The sequence below is a fragment of the Mauremys reevesii genome, linkage group 10 (assembly GCF_016161935.1).
Source record: "Mauremys reevesii isolate NIE-2019 linkage group 10, ASM1616193v1, whole genome shotgun sequence".
Lineage (NCBI taxonomy): Eukaryota > Metazoa > Chordata > Testudines > Geoemydidae > Mauremys > Mauremys reevesii.
This window is the reverse complement of record NC_052632.1, coordinates 26,818,142-26,836,231: the sequence shown is the minus strand read 5'-3', so window position 1 is coordinate 26,836,231 and position 18,090 is coordinate 26,818,142. Positions and strand designations below refer to the sequence as shown.

At 44.8% G+C, this 18,090-nt stretch overlaps 2 protein-coding genes across 4 annotated transcripts in view; one reads left to right on the top strand and one right to left on the bottom strand.

The window, feature by feature from the left end:
- Positions 1-18,090, bottom strand: part of FAM81A (family with sequence similarity 81 member A) — a 67,102-nt gene that overhangs the window by 36,575 nt on the left and 12,437 nt on the right. For both annotated transcript variants that reach the window (XM_039491602.1, XM_039491601.1), the window contains exon 2: positions 15,863-15,950. The gene's annotated coding sequence lies outside the window, so the exon portion shown is untranslated. The remainder of the gene's footprint in view (positions 1-15,862; positions 15,951-18,090) is intronic.
- MYO1E (myosin IE) overlaps positions 13,823-18,090 on the top strand; it is a 139,122-nt gene continuing 134,854 nt past the window's right edge. For both annotated transcript variants that reach the window (XM_039491599.1, XM_039491597.1), the window contains exon 1: positions 13,823-14,145. Coding sequence is in view for 1 of the 2 variants with exons in the window: in XM_039491597.1 (XP_039347531.1) it covers positions 14,143-14,145 (3 nt within the window). In the remaining variant the exon portion in view is untranslated. The remainder of the gene's footprint in view (positions 14,146-18,090) is intronic.

Sequence of the window (18,090 nt, the reverse complement as noted above, 5' to 3'; positions counted from 1 at the left end):
TTATTTACTTATACTACTTCCTACTGATAAGGTTCATGGTCCTGCAGTCCTGACTTAGGTGAATATCGAATTCAGTTCAGTCAAGAGTTTCCCCTAAGTATCAGGCCCAAAGAAGTAGATTGTGGTAGTTCGTTTATTTAAGAGGGAAAATAAAGAGGATGTTCTCCATCTTAGAATAATCTTAACCTAGGTCAGAGTTGGAGCATACACAATGATATTCCTTTTCAAAGTGTCTCAATAAATTCAAAGCAATTGACCACATTTAAAGATCATTTTCAAGTACAGGTTGAACCTCTCTAGTCTGGCACCATTGGGACCTGACCGGTGCCGAACCAGAAAATTTGCCAAACCATGAGAGGTCAATACTGTAGCGAGCAGTTCTCTTTTTATTTTTATCTCACTGAGGCGAATAAACAGAACAACGTTTGCAATGCCACCTAGCCAAGGCTTACCAGCTCTCTTCATAACAAAGCGTTAGTCTTGTTACACAATTTTACTGTATTGGCACAAGGAAATAAGTAGATAAAGTTTTAAAAAACATAAAATAAAATCACTTCGGACCATGGATGTTGCCGGACCAGAGATGCCGAACTAGAGAGGTTCAACATGTAATTGTTTAGGGGGTTTTATTTATTTTTTTGGTGGCCATATCATATTAGAAATTAGAAAGACAATTGTTTTCCTTTGACATTGTGAAAATATTGATTGATTTTTTTTGTCTGGGTGAAAATTAGCTCATTAAACAACTCCACCTTATAAAGAATGCTACGTTGCCAAACATCACTGTTGTTGTACCTGTAACCATATTTGTTTGATATTGTCAACAGAGAGCATGACAATATTTTTGTGTGCTCCCACAATATATTTATTTTCTGATAATGAAGAGATAGATTGCATTCTTAATTTCGCAACTTTCCCTGTTGAGATCAATAACAATAATAACCATTAATGAAACGGTACTGACCAAAGATTTCAGTCAGAAGTGAAGACTCATTTTAAATAGTGGCAATATAGGTACAATTTTTAGCTTAAGAACTTTGAATTGATATTCATGAATGTTTCCACTGAGGGCAAATTTTATTTTTATTTACTCTGGAGTGACTCAGGTTCACACCATGGAAATCAATGGAGTTGCTTGATTTTTATACCAGTGTAAGTGAAAGCAAAATTTTGTATAAATGGAATTTTGCAACTAATTTCAATGGGAGCAGGAAAGAGGTCTCTGGGCCTAGGGTAACCAGATGTCCCGATTTTATAGGGACAGTCCCAATATTTGGGGCTTTTTTGAATATGGGCTCCTATTACTCACAACCCCTGTCCCGATTTTTCACACTTGCTATCTGGTCACCCTATCCGGGCCTAAATTTGAGATATCCCTTAATCAAGTCCAAAGTCTCTTTAAGTGGAGATCCACGTGATTATGCTCTCAGTTAGACTGTGTATAGCCAGAGGAACTCAATTGACTTTGTTATTATTATTATCAGGGGCAGTCCAGGCACCAGCACGCCAAGCATGTGCTTGGGGCGGCAAGCCACTGGGGGCGCTCTGCCGGTCGCCGCGAGGGCGGCAGGCAGGCTGCCTTTGTCGGCTTGCCTGCGGAGGGTCTGCTGGTCCCACGGCTTCGGCGGACCTCCAGCAGGGGACCCGTGGGACCAGTGGACCCTCCACAGGCATGCCGCCAAAGGCAGCCTGCCTGCCGTGCTTGGGGCGGCAAAATGCCTAGAGCCGCCCCTGATTATTATTTATTGTTCCAGTAACACCCAAAGACCCTACTTTGCTAGGCAATTTATAAATGCATAGGTAGGAATGTTAAAGCTAAGCATGTGTTTAAGCATGCTTCCTGAATAGGTGTGCTTTCTTTTAAGGCTAATAGTAGGGAATAGGGGACGAAGGCGTCAGATTCAGAGGATGACAGTAATAAGGTCACATGGTTACACTGACTTACAATGTGGAAAACTTGATTGTTCCCATCATTTACATGTTTTTTACATGTACTACATTTATGTCTACACTACATTTATTCCTATGTAATTGAAAGTAGAATTTAGCCCTCTGTTTTTTAGCAAAAATGTTTAAGGGTATGAAAGTATATAATGCTTTGAAAAGCAAAATCAAGCAAAAAATACCCTCTAAAGTTTGCTTAATTTATACCATTTGTTTTTTCTATGATATAATATATACATCTAAGAAATACCAAAATGTGTGGTTTGCAAACTGAAAATCTTACATGTTTGTTAATGATTATAAGCGCTATTTTAGCAGTTTTCAAGCATTTGAATATTAACAAAATTAGTCTAATTAATAAAACAGAAACCTGTGGTTTGCATAGTGGAAAATTTGTTCTAAATATATTTCAGGAACTTCTAACAAAAAAGCAGCAGTGCATTTTTTTTTTTTTACTGTCAGCTTTAACCAATTAAAAAGCAGACAGAGCAGTGCCTATTTCATGAAAACTTCAAATCTTTTCCAGATTCACAGAGTTCCTATAGGAATGTTATCCTTTGAAACTTCAGTACATTTTGAGATTGAAGGTAAAGTGAAAGTTGTATTCTGCAAGGTTTTCAAATGTTTAGAAATATGTTCTTGGCAAAAACAGTTAAAGCCCTAGATATTTCAGGGCTCGATCCTGCTAGGTGTTGATCATCCTCGCCCTTTTCCAGCAAAGCAGTTAAACATACTTAACATTAAGTCAGTGAGACTACTCATGCACTAAAGTTAAGCTCATGCTTAAGTGTTTTGTTGGATCAGGGCAATAGCACTCAGCACCTGGCACGTACCAACCCCACAGTGTTTAAGTCAAAAAAATGTCTCTTGTATAGTCAGATCACATTATTTCATTGGGGTATATGAAAAACAGATTTATATGACAATGTATAGGGATGTAAATTCACTTTTGAATCCTACTTTCACACATTACTTTGGATAGGAAAACACTCCTTTCTGCCATGGTGTTATGGTCACTTCCATAAAGACACTATCAACTAGGTTTTGTTTTTTTCATTGATCTACATTTTAAAAAATGAAGTGTGACAGAGCTCCTTTAAAGTAGTATGTCCTATATTATTTGTTTTATATTTCTTTATAAACCTCTATAAAGGGTTTTCTGCTGCCCTGGTTATAGTTCTGAAGGTTTTATAGACACCAGTTGACCCATGCTCTGAAACGTGCTGCTGCAGTTTTTTTTTTTTTTTGCAATGCAAGCCCAGGGTTAGTGGGACTCGAATCGGTGGATCCTGGGTTTGTAAGCCCATAGTTTGAGCATCCACACTCATTGGTGACTCTAGGTTTAGAATTTCTGGACCTGAGCACCAAACCCGAGCTCCTGCATCCACACTGCAGTATGCAGACCCCAGTGAAATGGCCATATCCGAGGCTTCCTAGCACCCCCCTCACCTTTCACCGCTCTGGTTCACTGTGCAGCTTAAGAAAATGTAACTATCACCCGCCACATTACAGACAGTTGTCGCAATCTCCCAATACATCCTGCTGAGCCATCTTTTAGGTCTGTGTGCATCCAGAGCCAGCAACATGGAGGAGTGACTGTGACATTCTATACTTTGGGGGAGCATGCTGTAACCCCCTGTAATGGTGCGATGACTCACCCTGCAACGCCGCCAGAGTTTGGAGTGCCCTCTGCAGGCCCGAGTCTCGCCTGTCACTGGCTTGGTGTCCCTCCCTTGGGTTCCAGAACTCTTAGTATAGCTGTTGATATGCTCTATGTAGTCTGGTGCTTCTGGAGCAGAGCCAGAAGAACAGAGTGGTGGATCACATCGTCCTGAGGACCTGGTATGACCAGCAGTGGGTCCAGAATTTTCACATGAACAAAGCTACATTTCTGAAGCTTTGAGAGCAACTTTCAATCAGAAAGTATGCCTATAACAGCTGGGGCAGAATGCACCTAGGGAACACAAACCAGGGTGCTCTGTGCTCCCCATTATGGACTTGCCTGGGCCAATCGAAGAGGGATAATAGTATGTTTATAAATGTGTTTGTACAATGTTTACAGTAAATGAGTTACTATCACATCATACAGAAATGGGGGTATTTATCACCATGTATTGTACTTATGGGTGATATAACTGATTATGAACTGCGGGAGGATTGATTGCTGTGCATTATACTTATGGGTGCAGTGACTGATTATAAACTGGGGAGGAGAGTGTCTGGCACAAACTGTGGATTTACAATATGGACAGATGTAGAAAAAATATTAAGTAATTGTGTTAATACAACTTCCCAGTTGTCCCTTATCATGTGTTTATCTTTATTATTTGAACTACACATTATACGATGTGATGAAGTAATGGTAACCAATCAACGTTCTTAATAAAATAAAAGCCTTTTTTGTGAACATGGATGTTCACATTATTAAACCATTGCCAGGCAGGGCAGTTACCTAATAGCACACCAACACACCAGCAATAAACACCAAATTAAACAATTTTCAAATAAAACAAAGTACATAAACCAAACATTGAACAGCGCAAACAGAGGGCCAACAAATAAATTCCCTAAGTTTGTGTGTCCACTTGCCCCCCATTCTCCTTTCCCTTTCTTCCACATTTAGCGTGCATTTGATGCCACTGCATGGGGATGGAGGCCTTCACAGGGGTTGGACCCCTGCAGGGGGAGGGGGTGATCACGGGAGTGAAAGCTTGCAGGGGGAGGGCATCATCAGAGGGGTGAGCATATGCAGCAGGGAAGGGACCTGCATGGGGTGGAGAACTGCATGGGTAGATTTGCCCTGTCCAGCTGCTGTTAAGTCCTGGTTGTATGGGCAACCCAAGCACTGTTCCTGGTCTGCAGAACATGGTACTGTGGAGGGGACTCAGGATGTGCTGGGGATGCAGCAGTAGCCTGTACTCTGGTGGCCGTAAGCGTAAGCAGCCGCTCAAACAGATCTTTCTGCTGCACTCTATCTTCTTCAGCCAACATTCCTGCTGCAGAAACTGCACTGCAAAACTCTCCTTGTGCACTGCAATTCTGTCCTCTTGCTCTGGCGCCTGCCTGTGCTGTTTCACTTGCTGTGAATCTTTCTCCCTCTGTTATTGTACCCCATGGGACTCAGGCTTAACCCTCCCTTACCCCCAGCAGGTACCTGGGCCCACAGGGCTTGCTGGCCCATGTCAGACAGAACTGTGTGTACAGACAGGGGGGTCTGGGCTAAGGTGGCCAGATAGCAAGTGTGAAAAAATCAGGATGGGGGGGTAAATAGGCACCCATGTAAAAAAGTCCCAAATATCGGGACTGTCCCTATTTAATCGGGACATCTGGTCACCCTACCCGAGTGTGCCCAGGCCTGTCCCGCGCCCAGCTGCCCCGCAGAGCACCGCGGGTGGCCCTGGAATGGTGGCAGCAGGCCCCAGCCCCCCCCTCCTCCCGTCCCGCTCAGGTCCTGCAGGGGAACAAATGGGGCTGCCGCTGCCTCCACGTAGCAGGAGGTGAAGCCCCGTTGGAGTCCCCGCATGGGCAGCTGCTGCCCCCTCACTCTCACCCATAGGCACGTACAGGGAGTCAGTTCCCCAGGCCGGACCCGGAGCTGCCCCTGCAGGTACCGCCCCGCCCTCCTGCCTGCGCTCGGGGCCAGGCCGGATTCACTCACCCCACGCTCCCCTGCATCCCCCAGGCCTCCCTCCAGCACTTGCGCGGCCATACAGCTGATCGGTGCAAGCCTGGGAGGCGGAATGGTGTGCTTGTGGAAGAGGCTGGGATTTGGGGAGGGATCCAATGGGGCAGTGAGGGAGTGGGGCTGGGGGGCAGGCCCAAGGTGGGGATTTGGGGAGGGATCCAATGGGGGAAGGAGGAGGCAGAGTTGGGGCGGGCTGGCGCATGAGCCCCTCCGGGCTCCACCTGTGCGCGCGAGCGGAGGGCAAAATTGCTTGTTTGTCCCATGTCCCGACCGAACATCGGTCAGGACGCGGGACAAACAAGCAAATATTGGGGCAGTCCCGATAAAATTGGGACATCTGGTCACCCTAGTCTGGGCTCAAGCCTGAGTCTGACCCCAAGCTTACACTGCAGTGTAGGCATACTGTAAATTTTAAAACTATGGGTATCCTTTTAAATGTACTCCGATTCCTTTTTATTGTGCTGGAGCTTCACAGACATCTTGCTCATACATTATTAGACTGAGAATCTCAAGTGTTCGTAATTTTCACACACAGTGCAGTGAACTGACATTTGAAAGGAAATGTCAGATCCCTGCACTGCCGCTGAATAAGTATCATTCAGTTAATATGATCGGCTGGGGAATTAGATGTTTATCCTTAATGTAAGCTACATTAAACCACTGCGTTTAAAGGCATGAAAAGGGCTAAACTATGCCTTGTACACAGGCCCCACTGCAAACGGCAGTGCAGAGCCACACTGTTCTGATGGAAAACTGGGAGGCATTTAGCCCAGAGGAGGCAAAACTCCTCCCAGAGTGATAGGGTGCAAGACACTGAGTGGCTGCTATTGTACCCCTTTGTGAGGTGCAACTTGCTGCTCTTTGTACCACTGTCCATTAACTGGTATGTCATTCCACTGGCCACTGTATTGGTGGGGCCAAAGGCATAGCCCTACTCCCTTCCAGGCTATGTCTGCACTTCTCAGAAGGTGCAATTCTGCCTGGCCCTTACATGAGCTAAGTAATGAGGTATAGGGGAGAGTCCTTGTATCTTTTGTCACCACTGCAGGCTGTGCAAAGGTAAGGCAGAATCTGGCCCTGTGTGACTTAGGCACTGTGTACAGAGGGAAGCTTTATCAGTTATACCCTACTTGAATTGTGGGAAAATTGTGAAAAAAAATGTGGCTGAGTTGCGGACAAGCAATGGAAAATGGCAGAAAATAATAATGGACCTTATTATATGCAGTAATAAAGTCCATTATTATTTATCCACGATTTTCTTCTGTTGGCCACCTGGGGCTCAGATCTGGGGCTCAGATCAGGGGCTCCTCTCACTGTCAAAACTCCAGTCAAAGCCTAATATTGTGGAATCCGCAATTTCTGCAATATTGCAATCTAAGGTGGTTATTAATTATACTGGTATAGTTATACTATGGTTATCAAATGATTAAAAAAATAATTGCAATTAATCGCAAGATTAAAAAATTAGTTGTGATTTATCGCAGTTTAGTTTACATTTATGGGAAATAATTCTGCCTGTTTCTTATTTACAGTATCACCTGAAGGTGAGAACAGGTGTTCACATGGCACTGTTGTAGCTGGCATAGCAAGGTATTGTGACCAAGTTCCTCCTCTACCTTGGTGGGTCCTGCGCTTATTGGCAGATTTGCTCACCTCACAGATTCACCCTGTGGGTCGGGAAATAGCCCAGAGACCTTTCCCTCTGGTAGAAGCCACAGTTCAGGTCAATTCCTCCTGTGTTTGATCAGGAGTTGGGAGGTTTGGGGGGAACCCGGGCCCACCCTCTACTCTGGGTTCCAGCCCAGGGCCCTGTGGACTGCAGCTGTCTAGAGTGCCTCCTGGGACAGTTGCGCAACAGCTACAACTCCCTGGGCTACTTCCCCAAGGCCTCCTCCCAACACCTTCTTTGTCCTCACCACCGGACCTTCCTCCTGATGTCTGATAACCCTTGTACTTCTCAGTCCTCCAGCAGTATGCCTACTCGTGCTCAGCTTCCTGCACATCTCTTGCTCCCAGTTCCTCGCACGCACTTCCTCTCCTCTGGCTCCCTTTGGCCTGACTGGGGTGAGACCTTTTATAGCATCAGAGGGGCCTTAATTAGAGTCAGGTGCTTAACAGCCTCAACTGACTCTTTGCAGGTTAATTGGAGTCAGGTGTTCTCATTAGCCTGGAGCAGCCCCTGCTCTGGTCACTCAGGGAACAGAAAACTGTTTATCCAGTGGCCAGAAGGCGGATACATCACTACTCTGCTGTTCCCAATTGACCTGGGCCTATCACCGTATTTATATGCAAGATATGCTAAACATTCATATGCCCCTTCATGCTTCGACTTGCAAACTCTAAAGTTTTACATTGTTTTGTTTTTGAATGCAGTTATGTAAAAAAAAAAATCTACATTTGTAAAGCACACTTTCACGATAAAGATATTACACTACAGTACAATATGAGGTGAATTGAAAAATACTATTTCTTTTGTTTATCTTTTTTACAGTGCAAATATTTGTAATAAAAATAATATGAAGTGAGCACTATCCACTTAGTATTTGGTGTTATAATTGAAATCAATCTATTTGAAAATGTAGAAAAAAATCCAAAAATATTTATAATCCATTTAAAATGGTATTCTATTATTGTTTAAGAATGCAATTAAAACTGTAATTAATAGTGACTTTTTAAATCTAATTAATTTGTTTTGTGTTAATCACATGCCCTAAATTATACCAAAATACCCTGCAACATTTCTTGTGTAGACTAGGCCTTAGCTAATGCAGCTTTCAGCTTCATTGCAGGACACATTCGTTGGCTCTGATTCTCATTAACATTAAGGCCCCTTTACACCACTCTGGCAGCGTACAGGGGCCTTAAAGTGGACACAATGTAAAGGCCCCTTTACACTGGTAGGATAGTGTAAAGCAATCTTAGGCCTGGTCTACGTGGGAAAGATTTTGTGGTATAAACTAAGGAGTGAATTTAAACTAATATAGTTATACAGCTATAACCTACTAGAGTGGACACTCTTAGTACAGTATAACAGTGCCTTTTTCAATTTAGTTTGTGTCACATGGGAAAGGTTTTCAGCTGAACCAAAAAAAGGACATTCTTATACCAGAATAAGAATATCCAGATGGGGATTTATGCCTGCACAGCTATAACTGTATAACTATATTAATATAATAAGTATACTGGTATAACTGGTAAAACTTTGCCAGGTAGAAAAATCCATACGGTAAACGAGAATCAGGCCCATTGTGTATAAATAAAATATGCCTAGGCATATTTCAAACAGTGATTTTAAGATATCCCTTCTATTCACACTGCTCACAAAGAACTGAATCTCATAAGATTCACATTTCTCTTGTGCCTCCATTATTTTTTCATTAAGTAGTAAGAAGAGAAAGAAAAATAAATATTCTGTGCTGCAAAACACTCCCACCCCACCCCAAAGCTGGCAGGTTGTAATTCTCAGAGAAAATATGTTTACAAATTCTAAAGACGATTTACATTTATTGTCAAAAAGGGTATTTTCTTTTTTCTCAGACACTGTAATTTTGCTCTGCTGATCTCCTCTTTTTCTGACTTGAATTTCTGCAGTAAACCTTGCTGTGGGGTTCACTGTTCAATCTATTACATAGCTACCTTAGATATAAGACCATCTCACATTTCCTCTGTAATGGTTAGAAATATCTTTTTGATAGTGTAACAATCATCTCATGTAGCACTATAATAAAGCCTTACTTCCTAGAGGTTTTATATACAATAGTTTGCTCTCCTAATACCTAAGGCTGTGTCAGCATTTGAATCTTAAACAGACCTTCACCAGGGTTTAGAAATCTGCTGTAAAAATTCCTTCTGTGCTGAAACTCAGCCAGATTTGTTTTTCCTATACTGCTCAAGGTGAAGAGAAAAAAATATAGAAGTCTTGTGGATTCAAAAGATGTTTTTAACTCAGCCTAAAATAGCAAATTTTATGATGCATATCATCTATCCACTTGAAGGTACTACTAAAAATAACAGAAATTTCACTTTTTAAAGCAGTTATTAAACTATGATTTTTGTATCTAGGATCCAGTTTATTCTTACTTGTATGGCACTAGCACCTAGAAGCCTGCATCAGGGATTGAGGCTCTATTGTGCTAGGCACTGTATGAACACAAAGACCCCACAATCTAAGGCCCCAATCATGCAAAGACTTATTCATAGATATAGAGGCTAACAGCTCATAGAATATCAGGGTTGGAAGGGACCTCAGGAGGTCATCTAGTCCAACCCCCTGCTCAAAGCAGGACCAATCCCCAGGCAGATTTTTGCTCCAGATCCCTAAATGGCTCCCTCAAGGATTGAACTCACCACCCTGGGTTTAGTGGGCCAATGCTCAAACAACTGAGCTATCCTTCACACACTGAGCCCTGCACTGCATATGTCTAATCACCTGTGTAGGTCTTTGCCGCATCAGGGCCTCAGTGCATGATGAGAGACAAGAGATGGGTACAACAACCAGACAGGTGGAGCACAAAGTCACAGGAAGATGATTCTAATTAGTGTAATAAGCAATGGTCACAGTTTCTGAATGCTGTCAAATCTGTCTTATCATAAATGAAAATGAGTTAGTCCACAGCAGAGATGAATGATCTTTACCATGCGTCTGGAATTAAACTAGCACCAGAAATCCCACACCTCTCAGTTTCCCTTGGTCTATGAGTTTAACTTTTAGAATATTGTAAGTAATTTGGAGTGGGATTGTCTCTGGGTGTATTATTAAATTCCAAGAAGCCTGTAGGCTCTTAATTAATTAATAATTAGAACAGGTGTGTGGCAGCCACATTAGAGTCAAGGCAATAATATTCTATTAGGTCAACAATATACATTTTAATATTGTACACTCCCTAACTACCAAGAAAAATGATCAGTTGGGTCAAGACCAGTGGTATACATAGCCTGATACTTTGTTTCCAACAACAGCCAGTACTAAATGATTCAGAAGGTAAAAACAAAAAAAACCCACACAAAACCCCATCACATAAGAGGCAAGTATTTAATTACCTACTCATAGGAGAAGTTTCTTCCTAATCTATATCAATTTGTGGTCGGTTTAGGCCCGGAAGCATGAGGGCGTATGAAGCTGTGGATGTTCTTAGTAATAATGTAAAAGTTGGAATCCTATTAAGCACATAGCCTCCTTGATATCTTGTGGCAGGTTATGTACTGCATAAAGCAAAATGTTTTATTTTATCAGTTTTATATTTGTTGTTTAATTGAATGACCCAATGTTTTCTATTATGAGAAATGGTAAACAGGATCATATGGCTTACTTTCTCTGTACCCATAGTTATTTTTTAGAATCTAATTGTCCCCTTTCTTATATCTCTAAACTAAATAGCTCTAATCTTTTCACTCACCCCTATATGGAAGTTTCTCTATGCCTTTGATCATCATAAACAACAGCTCCAGACTGTCAGTCAATTCAGTTTTGTAATGGTGTTGAAGACAGTTAGCCCAAACTACCATCAGTGTAGATGGGACCCATCTAGAGTAAGGGAGGTGTACAGGGAAGGATTGGTGCACAGGCAGTCCCCATGGCAGGTGCACGGAGGGAGAAGTCCCTGTGTTTCCTCAAGTTCAGGAGAACTTGCGCCTTTCTCCCCTATACATTAAACAAAGGACAGAGATTCTGGCTCTAGCAATTGAACCATTTTCAACATCATTTCAGGTGAGCCTATTCCTGACAACTATTGTCAGCAATGGGTCAGTGTTCTAGTGTAAATGGAGCCTAGAAGAACTGATAAAACAGAACTGAGCACAACAGGTACCTCAAATTAAGGGTTTTCCTTATTCTTCCCCAACCCAGAGAGAGACTTTCTCCTTTATTTATGTAATTTATATTAAGATTATTTTAAGGAAATAAGTTTCAATATTAATACAAATGCCAAGTACAAAGTAGATACAGAAACATGTACATATAAAACCTAGATAAATTACTGATATACTGTATTGCTTACATTCATGAGTATAATATATCCATAACAGGTTCCCTCTCTGGATTGATTTCTATTTTTTGCTTTTCTTTAACTTGTTCTCTCTCTCTCTGTCTTACAAGGTTTACATAACTTTTTCCAAGTTCAAGTGAAACACTGAGAAAACTATTTTTCCCAGTTCCAACAAAACTGCTGCTACTCACTTTCTGCTGGAGAATAAAGCATGAAGCTCAGCTCTTACAAACGCCAGCTCACTTTTAGCACTATCAGATAAGTTTGTGTTAATAATAGTCTGTGGATATCATATATTCACTATCCAATTTCTTTTTCAGTTAAACTATTTTTCCATAAAATCACTATCAAGTAGTCAGGGCCAGCTCCAGCGATTGGCGGCAGCTCTACCGCCGCTGCTTCATTCTTGGGCGGCAATTCGGTGGCAGGTCCTTCCCTCCGAAAGGGACTAAGGGATGTGCCGCCCCTTTCCATTGGCCGCCCCAGGTACCCGCTTGCTGCGCGGGTGCCTGGAGCCGGCCCTGCAAATAATGCCCAGGCCTCCAATGCAAATCATAACTTTTACTTGGTCAGTAATGTAAGCAGAGTTGAGCTGAGGAAGCGATGTTTTGATTTTTCAAAACCAAAACCAAGCATGGCTCAGATCCAAGGGAGATGTTCTATTTTATGCAAACCACTAAAGTTTGTGGGACTAAAGGGGAGGCCAGATAAATCGTGTTTGTTCCTTTTCTATAATGAACAAACCAGGGTGGTCTGGATATTGCAATACCTCATCAATCAGGTTTTATGTTTGCAAATCAAATCAGGTCTGGTTCTTCAGCTCCAGTTTGAGAACCAAAGCAGGAGTGGCTCAGACCCACTTTGCATACCAGCACCCCAATTCTGCCCTCAGATCCATGAAGGCAGACCCATTTATCTCTAGAGAGCTCCACTGACTTTCTTCCACCTACACAAGTCCAATTGCAAGACCAGGATACTTCCCAGGAGTGGTTCAGACCTCTGTTCTATTTTATCCAGACCACCAAAGTTTCAGGAAGGCTCGTTAGATAAAAAGATTCCACTTATGGCTAATCTCTAAATTATTGTAGAGCTGAGTCTTTGTCTGCTTGGAGCTTTTTGGGGGTTTGTTTGTTTTTAAATTAACCACTGCCTGTTTCCACTTTTTCTATTAATCATTGTCCTTAACAGTCAGTCATTAACTGGAAAAAAAATAATTTGCAGTGGTTAACAAATAAATAATAGCTATGAGCAGTGGTTTTAAAAAATTGTTTGGAAGGAAAACAAACATATTATTATGTCTCTAATTGTAAGATTATTATTTATTTTTGTTTTCTATATTATGTTCTGATGGTGCTTATATGCCCCAGTTGGGATCCATTGAAGCCAATGTTATTACTCCTAAGCTTAAAGCACATTCAGAAGTATTTTCAGTATCAGAGCCCTAGATCTTAAACTTTTGGTGTCAGAGATTGTATCTTCTTAGGGCTTCAATACCTAGAAAAGTTGTAGTTTGAATTATTCTTAACCAGGACAACCTAACTGGTATGGATACCTAACCTGGATACTGGTATAAAGATGCTTTGTCCTTTTCCTTAGCAGTATAAAAGTGCTTTATATTGATATAGCTATTCTCATTCAGAGAGGGGAATACGCTTTTTTGCAGGCATGCCTACACTATAAAGGTTTGCCAGTACAACTACATCAGCCAGGGGGGTGAAAAAAAGCACATACACCCCTAGCTGGCACAGCTATGCCAGGAAAACCCCAGTGCAGAGGGCAAAAGAGTGCTTTGGAGAGGTAGAGTAGCTATGCCAGGGGAAAAACTCCTATCAGCATATCATGCTGCATCTACCCTAGGGAGCTCTGCTGGCATAGCTATGGTGACAAAGCCTCTGTAGTGTAGAGGAGGCCTCAGTAACAGCATTGACGCTGTTGGTCATGGCTGCTGTTGAGCAAGTGCTCTGCCTGGCTGTGGCTTGTTCTGGACGGGAGCACTGGGACACTGCCAAGGGCACGCCCAGGAACAAAAAACAAACTCAAGAAGTTGCAGGGGGCAGACAAAGACTACAAAATCCAGAGGCCCGTGTGGCTGCTCCCGCAGCAGCAGCTCCACGCGGCCAGCTGCTAGGATCTCCCTCAGGAATGACGCTATAAAAACAAACCGTGATTGGCTAGGTCCGAGCTGAATTCTCCATTTATGGACAGAGTGGCTGGTGCTGGGCATCGGCTGCACAGGCGGAGCGGGGCTCTTGCTCCTACTCCCGGGCCGGGCCGGGCACACACTCCGCTGAGGAGCCGAGTCCCCGTCAGAGCAGGAGAGGAGCCTCCAGCCTGTGAGCCCTGACACCCGCCCGCCGCATGGGGACCGCGCTGGCCTCCCCGCTGCGCCGCTGAACTTGGGTCTCAGCCCCCGCTTGGCGGACTTGGAGGCTAACCGAGGGGGAGGAAACCAGCCCCGTCCCCGCCTCCCGGATCCCGGGCAGCCTGTGCGGAGCAGCAGCGGCAGACGGGGCAGCGCAGCGCAGCGCGATGGTGAGTGACCGAGCCGGGCTGGCAGGCGGAGACGCGGCCGGCGAGTGGCTCAGCCCGCGGGAGGCCGGGACGGGTGGAGGGCGCAGGGGGGGGCAGACAGATTCCCCCGTGCCCTGCCCGTGGGGGGGGGGGGGACTGTCCCAGGCTGGTTACCCCGGGCCGGGGGACCTGCATGGCAGCCCCCGCCCGTCCCTCCCCGCGGCGTTGCTGCGGTTACCGTGCCCGCCCTGGCGGTGTGTGCCGAGCGGGCTTGCGGGGCACACACCCCGCTTCAGCCGCGGGGCCCTCCTGCAGCGTGTGCCTGGCGCCCCCTTCGCTCGCTGGCTCGCTCGCCCTGGAGCGCCCGGCCGCAGCCCCCTGCTCTGGGCTGCAGAAAGTTCCTGCCGGCGGCCCGGGCCCGTTCCTGGTCCCAGGAACAGCCGGTCCCGTTCCCCGCGGGCGGCACTTCGCGGTGAGGATGGAGTAGCGCTCGCCAAGCAGCCGGGTGCTGGCTGCCCCGAAAGCGGGACTCTGGCTCGCCAGGTGCCAGCACTAAGCCGGGCAAGGGCCGGCAGCGCCTTACGTGGGCAGATCACCTGGGGAGAGGCGTGTGGAAAGCGCCAGGGAGCAGCAGCCTCCCGAGCCGTGCTGGGGTAGGGAGAGCTGGCGGGCCCGGGGAACCGACAGGGACCTCGCTTTAGGTCCCCTCGCTCCCGATTAGCACTGGCTGCCCACTTTGTATCAGGCGGAACGGAGAGTGGCAGAAACATGGCAAAGGGGGAATTAAAACGTTTTTCCTCCTGTTGTTCTTCCTGGTGCGTGAGAGAAGTACCTGTTGTGTGCTCTTCTCAATACACCGGGTTTTAACACTCGTCAGTCATTAGACACATTCTGGACTATAACCACAGGGTTTGGAAAGAAGTAAGGGAAGGGCCACACCAAAAAAAAAGCCTCACTCATTTGCTGTAAACTAGGGCTAGTTGAAAATGTCCCTCTACCCCCCAAAAGATCTGTTAAAAAAATAGGTGTTTCCCAATTTCAACAAAATGAAGTTTTTAATGGGAGGTACCTGGTTGATTTCCCCCCCCAAAAAAACTGACAACCCCCACATTGAATTTTTTTGTTTGGTTCCCCCCCCACCCCTCAACCATTTTCCAGATGTTCTTGGGGTTTTTTTTTACTTTTTGATAGAAAGTTTAAACTTTCTATTGAAAAGGTCATTTTCCAACCACCTCTCCTGTAAACATTAATCTGGGCACTGTATGTGCATACTCTGGCATAGTGATATAGTATTACCCTAGCGTGACCCTATATCCCGGTTTTATAGGGACAGTCCCAATATTTGGGTTTTGTCATATATAGATGACAATCACCTCCCACTCCCTGACCTGATTTTTCCACACGTGCTGTCTGGTCACCCTATATTACACTGTCTTTTGCTTTAATTTAAAAATATGTAAAGGACCAGTCAAAGTTAGAAACACAATGGGCTAAATTCATCCTTAATGTTCTTCCTTTGAACCCAGAGGAGAATATAGCCCAGTACATTTCTGGTAAATAATGAAAGTTGTGAATTCCGCTGTGGTTTCAGAGAAAGAACATTAGATTTAGTTGTTTGTTGTTCACAACAATTATGTAATGTTCTACTTTGTTACAAGTGTGGGAACACAACTCCAGAACAGGCACAGATATTTTCTGGGGACTCCTGACCATAGACTCTGTTTGTTAAGAAACTTACATTTAGCAATTAGCACTTTCAGTGTTGCTCTTGTGAGGATCCCAAGTCACATGGAACTGCTGTCACAGAGCTGGGCCTTCTAAACAACCTTCTCAAGCAGAATGGAACAATTAGTCACAATCTCCCCAAACTAGCACTGCTGTTTTTATAGCTGTCATTGTGCACACAGCTCTACAGAAGATGACACTGTTCCTGCCCCAAGAATTGTATATTCTGAATTAGTCATACTGAAGAAAGATTGGATTCCATCTGATCTAAGATTCTATCCTGCAAAGGGGCTGATGCAATATAGAACTTAAGGACATGTATAACTTTAAACATGTTATTTGTCCCACAAAGTATATCTGAACAGTCCTTTCCTGTTATATATTGTCCCACCCTACTTTGTCCCCATGAGTTTCACATGCCTGTTGCACTATAATCTATCTTGGTGGCAGTCAGAATTGCTTAACACTGTGCCTCTGTTCTCCTTTTTGGATTTATTTTATTTACTGTATATCAGTGTGATGAAGGGCAGAGATGCTTTTGGAATGTAGCGACATGACAATGATGTCACAGATTAGATCGGATGGACAAACTTTTTGGCCTGAGGGCCACATCGGGGTTGCACAACTGTATGGAGAGCTGGGTAGGGAAGGCTGTGCCTCCCCAAACAGCATGGCCCCTGCCCCCTATCTGCCCCCTCCCACTTCCTGCCCCCCTCAGAACCCCTAACACATCCAACCCTCCTGCTCCTTGTTCCCTGACTGCCCCCTCCCAGAACCCCACCCACTATCTAACCCCCCTGCTCCCTGTCCCCTGACTGCCCCAACCCCTACCCACATCCCCACCCCCTGACAGCCCCCCCAGGACTCCCACCCCCTATCCAACTGCCCTCTGCTCCCAGGACCCCCCCACCCCTAATTGCCCCCTGGGATCCCACCCTCTTATCCGACCCCCCTGCTCCCCATGCCCTCACTGCCCTCCTGACCCCTATCCTCATCCCCGCCCCCTTGGACTCCCACTCCCCACCCTCCCGGTTCCCCATCCCCTGACCCAACCCAGAACCTCCTCCCCACCCTACTGCCCCCTCCTCCATGACTGCCCCCCAGAACCCCACACTCCGCACCCCCTTACCATCAGCAGGAGCTGGCAGCTGCGACACCCAGCCAGAGCCAGCTGTGTTCCCCACACTGCCCAGCAGGAGCGGCAGGCCAGAGCATGGCTCGTGCGGTGGCATGGCTGTGGGGGAGGGGGGACATCAGGGAAGGGGCCGGGGACTAGGCTCCCATCTGGGAGCTTGGGCCGGGCAGGACAGTCTCACGGGCCAGATGTGGCCCATGGGCCGTAGTTTGCCCACATCTGGATTAGATGGTACTTGCAGTGTTCTTCAGGCTACATCTCTAAACCCATCATTGTCTAGCACCCATGTCTTAGGGCAAGTGTCTGGGCCAACTTGTGAGCAAATGGACATAATGACAGGCAGCCAAAAGACTATGTGTGTGCAGCAGATGTGATTGTTAAGGCCAAGATTCTTAGCTAGGAACTTTGAAACAGCTGGCTCCGCTGAATGTCCACTATGAATAAGGAGATGTACCATCACTAAATCAGCTCTGAGTTGGATTAACTGGGAGAGGGGGGGGGAAGCTATCGGTTCTGCAGCTAAACTTTTGGCTGTAATGAACAGTGTTAAATGGTAGGTATTAATTACAAAGAAGTCTCCTGCTGAATAGCAATAGCTTGTGTTTGATGCCAAAGTATTTCAACTAATTATTTCAGCTACCTGTGGAGTGGAATGTTGTAACATTATTCATTAGTTTAGGATAGGAAGTGAAAAAATTCTATATCCTGTAACCCCTGACTCCGAAACATTTATCTGATTTAGCAAAAAACTTATTTCTGAAATGCAGTGGGCAAAAACCCTTGACTTATGAATTCTAAAATGTTTTTATTTTCCAAGGATTCACTCTGAAACTTGTTCTGATTTTAAGATTTAGTTTGTGCAAGGCATGGGATCGTAATAATCAAAACGTCTGAAGATTTAAGTGGAAAATGTGCGTGTGCAAGGAACATAAGATTGGGCTGTTAGTTTGCAATACATTTTAAAGGACATCCACTTTGATTTAGTTTAAGTCCCTGTTTTATACAAGATGCATGAGAGGTCTTTTAAGATATTAGGCTAGCAATCAGCAGAGATAACTAATGCAAGGCTTTACTATAGCACTGAATTGAGTCATTTAGATTCCAGT